General features: G+C 38.6%; 1 protein-coding gene across 1 annotated transcript in view; it reads left to right on the top strand.

The window, feature by feature from the left end:
- The window catches only part of ENAH (enabled homolog (Drosophila)), a 154,970-nt gene that overhangs the window by 123,904 nt on the left and 18,846 nt on the right, over window positions 1-12,220 (top strand). The window contains exons 5-7 of the mRNA XM_011997949.1: window positions 6,120-6,451; window positions 8,345-8,455; window positions 10,471-10,775. Of these exons, the coding sequence (XP_011853339.1) occupies window positions 6,120-6,451; window positions 8,345-8,455; window positions 10,471-10,775 (748 nt within the window). The remainder of the gene's footprint in view (window positions 1-6,119; window positions 6,452-8,344; window positions 8,456-10,470; window positions 10,776-12,220) is intronic.

Genomic DNA, 12,220 nt, shown 5'->3' with positions numbered 1-12,220 from the left:
ATGGGTGTAGCCAGATTTGACCCTAGGGCTGTATACAGTTTGCTAGCTTCTGGTCTAGGTCAAAAAAGCCTGCCAAAAATCCAGCCCAGTAACTGGGAAAAATACAAAGACCTCCCACCAAGGCCTCTCACTGTGGAATTTTAGAATGTCCTGGAATAAGTAAGATTTCAAATGCTTGGTAAGGGGTGGTGGGAGCGACTAAGGTGTGGGGGAGCTTCAAAATCCTGAGAGAATCTCTATCCTGAGAGGAGATCTCTTCTGCACAACTTCCTAAGAAGCTATTGGAAGATGTATTCCGTTAAGATGAAAGAGTGAAGCAAGAATGATGAACCCATGACAGCATCGAGGAGATAAGAAATCCACCTTAGGAAAGAGATGGGCAATTCCCAGCTCGACTAAGGTGAAATCAAAACCTAGGGAGCAGTTGCCAGTTGGTGCCAGGAGGATTGAAGGCTCCGAATGGGGTGTTTCTGAGGGAAAGCAAAACAAAAGAATAGAAAAACCTGACTATGGTTCTGCTATGTTGGACTATGTTGATTGGGATTACAGTTCTAATGGAGAGTCTGGGGTGAAGTAGGGATAGGTATATAGAAAAAGAATCAAATAAAAAAAGTACTACTTTGTAGCACTAGAGTAAGAAAGAAATTGTTCTAGAAAGTAAGTGTGATCAGCAGCGAATTATGTGATACGTGAATATTGGTGTATCCAAAGTGGTGTTATGAGTTTATTGGAAAAATGGAGAAGAAAAAGTTTTGGGGGGCTAGGGATGTAGGAATTAAATCATTTGTATAGTAGGAAGTCAGTAGATAACATCTAAATATGAAAAATCTGAAAGTAATAGTTCTAAATGAATTACTGTATTTAGAAACGAGGTAAGTACCAGAGTATTGAAAATAATTGCTTCTGGGGAGTAAAATCAGAAGTAGTGAGCGTTAGTAAGATTACTGTTTTGTTATAAGTCTTATAATTTGGCTTTATAAGTTATATATTACTACTGTTATGTTTAAGTTTTATTTTTAATAGAGTCAGTAGAGTAAATGTCTAAGTGTTAATTCTTTTTAGTCCAATACCCTTTATTATTATATCATTATTAAATAGTTTTTGGTTCCTGCTCATATAATTAATATTTGACTTGGCCATGATGAGAAAACATATTCTAAGAAACATGAGTCAGTCCTATGTTAGTCTCCACATAGAACCTTAATATAGTTAATATCTATAAATAGTTCACAAATCACCAGTACTACCTGAAAGTTATAAAAGGGGAATAATAATTGTGGCACAGAACTGAACAGTTGGAGCAATGAGAGTGTATAGCCCTCCTATTGGCCTTCAGAGGCAGGATGGACCGAAAGTTGACCGCCTTCTCTTGTGAGTATCAGCTCTTGCCTCAGCAGCTTTGTAATATTAAAACTTAGCTATCTGATTACATTTTATCCATTTTTTATTTGTTTACTGATAGTGAAGTGAAATGCCCATGTTATACAATCAAACCATATCTGTGTAATTTTATTTTCTGAGAAATGTCAATAATAACAGTGTTACTAAATGTTAACAACTCAGAACATTTTTCCTAGACTGTTCCTACTTCATTTTGTTAAAATTGAAATCACTCTTATTTACCTAGTAACACTATTCATTACAGGTAAAGCTGGGTGAAATGTATTTTGAACTGATGTTACTTACATTTTACTTATTTCAAGAAATGTCTTTGAGTCAACATAAACGAAATAATGAATATATATTTAAATCTCAGTGTGGGCTGGTGCTTTGTGCATCTATTTACATTTGGGGATAGCTGTTTTGGAGAGAAATAGGTATTTGGGTGGTGGGAGGAACTGTGATTTTTTTAAATGCTTAAAAATAATACTGGTCATTTGCACTATAATTGTTTCTGAATAAAATTTGTATTCTCAGAAACTTTCAAATTATTGTAGAATATACGGGCCTACTTAAAAGAAAAATTAAAGTAGTCTGTCAGGATTTTTCCTTGGTTCAGAATTAAGGCACTCGTTCTTTGAAAAAAGTCCTCAGACGATTCTATTAATGACTGAAGAAAACAGTTGGAGAGAGAAATCTAGGAAGAGGAGCCATGAGCATTTCCAGTGTGTGAATTGGCAGCAATAATTCTGAGGAAAAGCAAAGTTTATAAATTTGGAAACTCCTCCTAGAAAGCTACACAAATGTCTTGCGTTAGAGGTCAAAACATGAGAGTCAAATTTATAAACCATCCAATTTAGGTGGGAATTATTCATGCCACACAAGATTCGGAAGCCAGAGATACTCTGCTTGAATCACTATTTTGGGAAATCCATTTAGATGGGCATCTTTTCAGCAAGCAGGCTAAAAATTAGCTTAAAGTGTTCAACACTTTCTTTTCTTACCTTCAGAACAAGAAAATAGTAAGAATCTCCTGCAGCTATATGAATTGCCTGCTTGAATCATCTGTCTGTGAACTTAGAAATATTCTCCAGCATTGTGCCCTTTTCCTGTATCAGTAGACACTCCTTATCTTTTATAGCCTGAAAACCCTGGAATATGATGACATGTGCAACAAACTTCTTAAGTCAATACACCCTAACTGTAAACACTGTTATTCAATAATTCTTTCAGATTCATCTCACTCATGCCTGGCCTTCTGCCTGTGACTTAAGCTTACTTTTTGTATGTGTTGAAAGCATTGTGTTGCTTAGAGAAACAGCCATTAACTTGGTAGTTAAAACCTACAACTAAGAACTTGAATGAGAAATGAAATGTAGTCATAGACTACTGTTTGGTTCAGCTGGGAGCAGTATTTACATTATCATGTTAATAAGCCTTGAATATTGATTTTCCATACTGGGAGAAGCATGAGTGTAGTGAGGGAGTTGTAGAAGGCCTCTTCCTGTTAGAAAGTAGATAGCGAAAGCTAAAATGTAAGAAACAGCTACAAAAGTAGGAAATGGGTGGGAGGGTTGGGGCGGTGAACTACTGATTTTTGTTATAAATTTTAAAAACTATGTATTTGTGTTATTTTGATAAAATAGAAGAAGTAACAAATGTTCAAAGATCTAAATCTTAGATTTTTTCATCATAGATTTCTTGGGACAGCTACTGTGCTCTTATTTTTCTTTAGCTTCTTTATTTAAATTTGTTCTAATTAGAATAATATGTGTGTATCTTTTGCCCTTGAGACCCAACAGATTGCTTAGAGCATTGTATTTAAAATGGCCAATAGTTTTTGATACGTGTTGAATGTTTGAAATTTAATACAAGCTCCAGCTGAGTTTATTAGCTGCAGGTTACTGGAAAAACAACAACAACCAACCCTGACTTTTCTCTGTTTATTATTAAAAACATTCTTTTGAATACATCTGATTTCTTCCCCTCGTCCCTGCAGGAATATTGTTATCCCTCAAAAACTTTGGCAGCTAGTGATTTATCAAATAGCATAATGAAGTCAGTACTAGATCCTGAAAATCTCATTTTATTGGTAGCCAATATCTCAAACAACTACTCATAAATAAATAACTACTCATAAACTCAGTTTCCTGTGTTTTTCTCTTGCAGTCATTGTTAAGTGTGGTGGTATGTCCAGGAGAGGCTGTGTGTTTTGTGAGAGCAGTGGGGTTGATTCATTTGTCAAATGGGCCTTTTCTTTTGTTCTGTAGCCAGCTTAGGAAACATGAAGGAGAGAGCTTTTTGGAAAGATCTTACTGGTGTGTTGGTACCTCTGGCAGGAACAAAGGATAGCATGCATGTGCTGTCATTTAGCTCTGTCTCTAACTAGAACCCACACAGTTTCTTAGCCAGTCCAGAAAGTTCCAATTCGAAATTTCCAAATAATAATTATTGTTGTAACCCACATTGAGCGTTCTTATGTTCCAAGTACTTAAAGAGCTTTTTAGGTATTACTTCATTTAATCTTCCCCACAGTGCTATGAAATATATATGTGTAAGATAAAGATACCTTTTTGGGGGCGGGGGGAGACAGGGTTTTACTCTGTCACCCAGGCTGGGGTACAGGGGCACATTGTTAGCTCTTGACAATGTCACAGCCACCTCCATCCCCAGGAGGACAATGTGACAATATCACAGCCACCTCCATCCCCAGGGTTCAAGTGATCCTCCTGCCTCAGCCTCCCAAGTAGCTGGGATTACAGGCACATAACCACCAGGCCCAGCTAATTTTTGTAATTTTAGTAGAGACAGGGTTCCACCATGTTGGCCAGGCTAGTCTCGAACTCCTGACCTCAAGTGATACACTGGCCTCGGCCTCCCAAAGTGCTGGGATTATAGGCATGAGCCACCATGCCTGGCAAAGATAACTTTTTTTTAGGGAAAGTTAATTGACACTTTTCCTAAAGACAATTTGGAACCATGTGTCAAAAATCTTAAATTCATACCTTTTCACCTAGCAAAATTTGTGTCCTTATTGATCCTATAGAAACAGAAAAAGATTCAAAGATGAAGACAAATGTTGTTGCAGTATTGCCAATAGTGTTAGGATAACTTAATATCCTACTATAGGAGATTGCTTAGACTCTGGACAGCTAAACAATAGAATATTATTATGCACTCATGGCAAATAAAGATGCTGAACTAAGTGCCTTAGGATAACACTCTTTCTCTCTCTCTCTCTCTCTCTCTCTGTGTGTGTGTGTGTGTGTGTGTGTGCGCGTGTGTGTGTGTGATTCCAGTCAAGAGTTGTACACACAGGCACGTCCTCATCCTAGATAGCCTCAATTTTACTAGCTTATGTCTCCTTCCTTCCTTCCCTTCTTTTTTTCCTTCTTCCCTTCCTCCTTTTCTTTCATTGTTTTTTGAGACAAGGTCTCGTTCTGTTGCCTGGGGCTGATGAGTGGTGATGCAATCTTAGCTTACTATAGCCTCAGACTCCTAGGCCCAAGCAATCCTTCTCCCTCAGCCTCCCAAGTAGCTGGGAACACAGGTGCATGCCACCATGCCTGGCTGATTTTAAATTTTTTTGTAGAGATGGGTCTTGCTTCATTGCCCAGGCCCATCTTGAACTCTTGGCCTCAAACAGTCCTCCCACCTCAGCTCCCCAAAGTGCTAGGATTACTGGCCTGAGCCACTTCACCCAGACCAACTTTCACAACATATTAAGTGAGAGAAAGGAAAGCAGATTTCACAGTAGTGGGAAATGATCACATTTTATTACGTTTTTAAAGTTTATGTGTGTATTTTTACACGAGGGGAAGTCTATCGGGGGAGGGTGTGTGTGTGTGTATGTATATGTGTATACGTAGACGTGTGTATCTTTATATACATATGTTGATGATAGTTGCCTCTGGATATGAGATTTTAATCATTTAAAGTTTATTTCTTCTTTCTTGACTCTTTTTCATTCAGTAAACTTTTTTTTTTTTTTTTTGAGATGGAGTCTCACTCTGTCACCCAGGCGGGAGTGCAGTGGCTCAATCTCAGCTCACTGCAGCCTCTGCCTCCTAGGTTCAAGCGATTCTTCTACCTCAGCCTCCCAAGTAGCTGGGATTATAGGCGCACGCCACCACGCCTGGCTAATTTTTTATATTTTTGGTAGAGATGGGGTTTCCCCATATTGGCCAGGACATCCTGATCTTGAATTCCTGACCTCAGGTCATCCACCCGTCTCGGCCTCCCAAAGTGCTGGGATTAGAGGTGTGAGTCACCGCACCCGACCCATTCAGTAAATATTTATTGAGCTACTGCTGTGGCCAACCATTGTATTTTCTGAAATGATAATTATTATTTGTACAGTTAAATTTGATGTTAAGAAGGATATTACAATTTTACAAAGTTTTTCATTAAATGATTAAAATAATGACTTGGTTATTAAAGTGGTATGTTATTTGGAAAATTCATTTACTTGCAACAGTACTCATGAAAAGTACAGAATAAAATGAAATGTTAGTGTAATGTGCTGAAGCATTCAGCCAGTATGATGCTAATAGGAGAAATGATTTTTATTTGTATGCAACAGTCTCTATCCAAGGTAGTCTTCATGTGGGAGGAGAGATGTTTCCATGCTCTACATTGCTTTTATTTGACTCAGAAATAAAGTTTACATAGGTGAAAAGAATCACTTTTTCATGATGAGTAGCCGTAGATGCATGTTTTTACCTTTTTTTTTTCCCCAGACAACTGCAAGAACAGCAACGGCAAAAGGAGCTGGAGCGGGAAAGGCTGGAGCGAGAAAGAATGGAAAGAGAAAGGTTGGAGAGAGAGAGGTTAGAAAGGGAAAGGCTGGAGAGGGAGCGACTGGAACAAGAACAGCTGGAGAGAGAGAGACAAGAACGGGAACGGCAGGAACGCCTGGAGCGGCAGGAACGCCTAGATCGGGAGAGGCAAGAAAGACAAGAACGAGAGAGGCTAGAGAGACTGGAACGGGAGCGGCAAGAAAGGGAGCGACAAGAACAGTTAGAAAGGGAACAGCTGGAATGGGAGAGAGAGCGCAGAATATCAAGTGCTGGTAAGAAGTTTACAGACTCTTCTGTGTTCTTGTATCTGAGCTTGGATGATGTCTCTTGTGCAGTCATGTGTTAAAATATTTCACATTTGAGATGTTTGGGATTAAGCCATACAATTTGAAATTATGAAAAATATGTAGCAATTACTACTTTAACATTTTCTTTTTATTTCTCTCTGTATTGCTTTTATTGCTTGGAGACTTAAAGAAAGCTCTTGGAAATTTTTATTCTGCCATTCTAATTCTTCTGACTCCCTATAAATTGGCTATAAAGTGTAAGTGTGTTTTTATGGGAAATTTTTTATAGTGGATGAACTTCAAATATATTTCCCTCATGAGATCACTTAAATTGTCTCAAATACTATAGTACTATAGTACCATTCAGCAAGAAATTTGCTTGATTACATTCTAAAGATTTTGAAGGAAGAATTATTTTAGAGAAATATTCTCTAAAACTGACTAGTTATTTAAATATACTTTCTAGTATTACGAAAAATTAGTGAAAATTATGAAATCTGATGGAATTTACTGAAAGACATAAGGGTTAATATATGGCTGAAAGTTTGAGATATTTTAACATTTATTAAAATTAACATTCATTATAGGATTTAAGAATACTCCTTATGGCCTATATAAAAAGTCTCAATGTGGTTTGATTAAATAGTGTTTGGTTGGTTGGTTTATTAAGTTAATTTATGTATTTTTAGCTACCTAATTATTTTCTGGAGTTATGACCAACAAAACAAAACTTTTCCACAAGTAAACATTGAGTAGGAGGTTTCTCACCCTTCATATTAAATGTTTTTCCAACTTTACTAGTTTTGCTATTTGTTGTTTTTTAAAAAAACACTAAATTTATTCTTCTGTTTATGGTCCTATTGTGATTTTAATGTCCTTTTTCTTGTCTAAATAAAAATTAAGACTAATACTAGCTTTTTCTTGTAAAAGAAATTAGTCAATTAAATTTGTTAATCCACTTATTAGATAAAAAGGAAACTTATTTCATCCCCTTCTGAATCTCAAAATGTATTTACAAGTTAAAATATTCTTGGGTGAAAATAGTTATTTGCATTTGTGCCTAATTCTCTGATACTAACTGTAGTCTACATTTATACATTGTGTCTGAATGCTGGTTTTGTGGCTTCACTAGCTCCCTTTTTCTCTCTCCTTTTTTATCCTGTCTTTTGCTGCTGCTTTCCACCTTCTGTCCAGCTCCATCTTCAGACAGCTCCCTGTATAACGCTCCACTTCCTGAGTATTCCAGTTGCCAGCCTCCTTCAGCACCTCCTCCATCATACGCTAAAGTCATCTCAGCTCCAGTGTCAGATGCCACTCCTGATTATGCTGTAGTGACTGCTTTGCCACCTACTTCCACACCCCCTACACCACCACTGCGACACTCAGCGACACGTTTTGCAACATCTTTAGGTTCAGCCTTCCACCCTGTTCTTCCCCATTACGCTACAGTTCCTCGTCCTCTGAACAAAAACTCTCGACCTTCTTCTCCTGTGAACACACCCTCTTCTCAGCCTCCAGCTACGAAGCCCTGTGCCTGGTCTACTTCCAATTTTTCGCCCCTCCCTCCATCTCCTCCAATAATGATTAGCAGCCCCCCAGGCAAAGCTACTGGTCCAAGGCCTGTCCTCCCTGTTTGTGTTTCTTCTCCTGTGCCCCAAATGCCTCCATCACCGACAGCACCCAATGGGCTGGTTGACTCTGTAACATATCCAGTGTCTCCACCGCCTACCTCAGGGCCAGCAGCTCCTCCGCCGCCGCCTCCACTGCCTTCCCTCGCTTCACTCTCACACTGTGGATCTCAAGCTTCTCCTCCTCCAAGCACCCCTATTGCCTCAACTCCCTCATCCAAGCCTAGTGTTCTCCCTTCTCCCTCTGCAGCTGCCCCTGCCTCTGTTGAGACTCCTCTAAACTCTGTGCTGGGAGACTCTTCTGCTTCTGAGCCAGGCTTGCAGGCAGCCTCTCAGCCGGCCGAGACTCCAGCCCAACAGGGTAAGGCTTTCGTTATTGCTACTAACAGCTAATCACTTGAAAATGTTATATAGCAGCAACTTTAATTACCTGAATGGATGGGTAGGATGGTTTTGATCCTTGAACATTTATATGCCAATGCCATGTTTTTTTTTTTTTATTAAAAAAATTAAAGTAGAAAAATGTTTTTCCTGTTGGATTAATTGCATTTGGATGAACTTCCATATTGAATTAGGTTTTGATATCTTTTATAGTATCACAGTTAAAGATGTTTTCTAGTATTTAAGAGCCCTCATAATACATTTCTTTATTTTTTTCTTTTTCCTATTCTTTTTTTTTTTTTTTGAGACACAGTCTTGTGTTGCCCAGGCTGGAGTATAGTGGCATGATCTCAGCTCACTGCAACCTCTGCCTCCTGGGTTGCAGCAATTCTCCTGCCTCAGCCAACTGAGTAGCTGGGGTTACAGGCACATGCCACCACGCCCAGGTGATTTTTGTATTTTTAGTAGAGACAGGGTTTTGTCACGTTGGCCAGGCTGGTCTTGAACTCCTGACCTCATGTGATATGCCCCCTTTGGCCTCCCAAAGTTGCTGGCATTATGGGTGTGAGCCACCGCACCCAGCCAATACATTCTTTCACTGGGAAAACTTTGCTTGACACATTGATCTACCACACAATAAATACATGATCAAAATTTTTTTCCTTTATTTTCTGGGACACTTAGAGAGATATATTTAGTGCCCAACTGTAGTCATTAGGTACATCATCCCAGAGTTTCCTTTGGAGCAATTCTGATCTTGGGCCCTGTTTCCTTCTTGCCTTTCCTATATTAGATGCTCCATGTTGGACTTTCAGGATAGGTGTCACCCTAACCCTTGCAGCATTATGACTTTGCAGGAGGAGTAGAGAGGATGGCAGGCTTGGCATATGCCCTAAAGAGTTCCAAGGTCCAAAATTACAATAAGTAGTGGCTTGAAGGGGTAATTGTTGACTTATCAAATTTGTTTACAAGGTTAGTCAGAATTCTAAGATATTCAGTTTGGTTTCACCGTGACAAAAAATGGGCACAGCCAGCCTGACAAAGTGACCTGCTGTACCCTCAGAACTCTTAACAACCCCTACAGAAGGCACAGACTATTTCTAGATGCTTCTTTCAACAATTTATGTTTTCTGCTTGTGTAACGGCTCAAGCTGAAAAAGTTAGCAATTATCACCCAGTGTGCAAAATAGCATTTTATTCATTCTGAAAACACCCCTCTTAAACCTTAACTAAAGAAGCATCTACTATTTCAGTATTCTGTTATTAAATAAATTTTTGTTCACTCCTTTTGTGATTTTATAACATTTGAATATTTCTCTTCTTGGCCTCTATTTTGTGGGATAAAACAACTCTGCTTCAAATCTTATGGTATTTATTTCCGAGCGTTATTTTGAGGTTTTACTTTGTACTAGTAAATTCCTTTACTTCAGTGAATCCTAACCTTGGCTATCCATTGAATTTAAATGTTAAGTATTTTTAAAATACTGAAGCCTGGGACTTACTCCTCCTTCATGTTTTTAATCCAGCCACTTTGACTGTAAACAACTAAATACATGTGTTCACTGTTACTGAATTTACTGTCTCAACACTTAAGGTTAATGTGGATTATTTTGGGTCTGTTATTTCAAGTAGTGCTAACTGCCTTTGTATATACTAGTTTGTGTTTTCAGGGATGCTTACCTCTCTTCCAAATTTTATAAGTATTTATTTTGCTTATTTACCAAATCCCCATGAACAAAAAATCTTAATTAGATGATCTGTTGCATAGTTCTATTACTAAAGCTCTAACATAAAGTAAGTAGTTATATATACTTGGACCTTACATTTCAGTATCTTTCAAAACTGACTGGAATTTTACAAGTATGATAAATTGAACTCATTAAGTAAATACATGAGTCAGTGTAATTTAGCATGGCATTCTGTGTACCTTCCCACATAAAATAATATCACTCAGCTCTATTGTTGATGGTCTTACTTAACATTTCTCTCTCTCAGGCATTGTCTTGGGACCACTTGCACCTCCACCTCCTCCACCACTCCCACCAGGGCCTGCACAGGCTTCAGTAGCACTCCCTCCTCCCCCAGGGCCCCCTCCACCTCCTCCACTCCCATCCACTGGGCCTCCACCGCCCCCTCCTCCCCCTCCTCTCCCTAATCAAGTACCCCCTCCTCCTCCACCACCTCCTGCCCCACCCCTCCCTGCATCTGGATTCTTTTTGGCATCTGTGTCAGAAGACAATCGCCCTTTAACTGGACTTGCAGCTGCAATTGCCGGAGCAAAACTTAGGAAAGTGTCACGGGTAAGTAGCTTTCTGAAATTTTTTTTTTAATATGTCTTATTCTTCCTAAATATCTAAAATGTTGAATTTATTGTATTTTAATTTTATGAACTGTTAGGAACTTCATTTATTTAACAAATTGAAATAATTTAACTGGGCACAATGGCTTACACCTGTATAATCCCTGCACTTTGAGAGGCTGAGGTGGGCGGATCACCTGAGGTCGGGAGTTAGAGACCAGGCTGGCCAACATGGTGAAATCCTATCTCACTAAAAATACAAAATTTAGCCAGGTGTGTGACACGTGCCTATAATCCCAGCTGTTCAGGAGGCGGAGGCAGGAGAATCACTGGAACCCGGGAGGTAGAGGTTGCAGTGAACCGAGATTGTGCCACTGCACTCCAGCCTGGGTGACAGAGTGAGACTTAGTTTCAAAACATAAAATAAATAAAAAATTAAGAATTGATATAATTAAAATTTTTATAGTAAAGTTGTAAAAATAGTATAAATAATTTCTATAAATTAATCACGTAGGTTCACCCATTAACATTTTACCAGTATTTGCTTTTTTATTCCTTCTTCGGGTATGTTTCCTTCTTTACACATGCATTTTTTTTTTTCTTTTGAGACGGAGTTTCACTCTTGTTATCCAGACTGGAGTGCAGTGGCGCGATCTCAGCTCACTGCAATCTCCACCTCCCAGGTTCAAGCGATTCTGCCTCAGACTCCTGAGTAGCTGGGATCACAGGCGCCAACCACCATGCCCAGCTAATTTTTGTATTTTTAGTAGAGATAGGGTTTCGTGATGTTGACCAGGCTGGTCTTGAAATCCTGACCTCAGGTGATCCACCCGCCTCAGCCTCCCAAAATGCTGGGATTACAGTTGTGAGCCATCGCACCTGGCCTACACATGCACTTTTGTTTGAATGATTTGAGAGTAACTCAGAGACACAAGCTTCTATTTTCCTAAGTACCTCAGTGTGAATTTTATAAGAACAAGGACATTTACCTGCATAACCAGTAATATAATTATCAAAATCAGGAAAGTTAACATTGATAGAATACTGTAATCTATAAATGTATTAATATTCAAATTTCATCTATAGTCCAATGACGTCTTTAGTGACAGTTTTTTTCATAGTGTAAGATCATTATTGCATTTAGTTCTAATGTCTCTTTGATCTACTTTATGATAATTCCTCAATCTTTCACAATACTAGCATTTTTGAAGACTGTAGGCAGTTATTTTGCCTGGTATCCTTCAGTTTGGCTTATCTGATTTTTCCTCAAGATTAGATTCAAGTTATGCAGGGGTTGTTTTAGCAGGAATATTATCAAAGCAAAGTTATGCCCTTTTCAGGGCAACACAGGAAGAGACACATGATACTGTTTCATTGCATTCTTGTTGATAGTAGTTTTGATAAACTCTTGTTGGTATATAAAATCAATGCTAAGAATCTATTGGT

The sequence above is a fragment of the Mandrillus leucophaeus genome, unplaced genomic scaffold, assembly GCF_000951045.1.
Source record: "Mandrillus leucophaeus isolate KB7577 unplaced genomic scaffold, Mleu.le_1.0 Scaffold550, whole genome shotgun sequence".
NCBI classification, from domain to species: domain Eukaryota; kingdom Metazoa; phylum Chordata; class Mammalia; order Primates; family Cercopithecidae; genus Mandrillus; species Mandrillus leucophaeus.
Note: the sequence above shows the minus strand (reverse complement) of the source record. Positions and strands in the feature narration are given on the sequence as shown.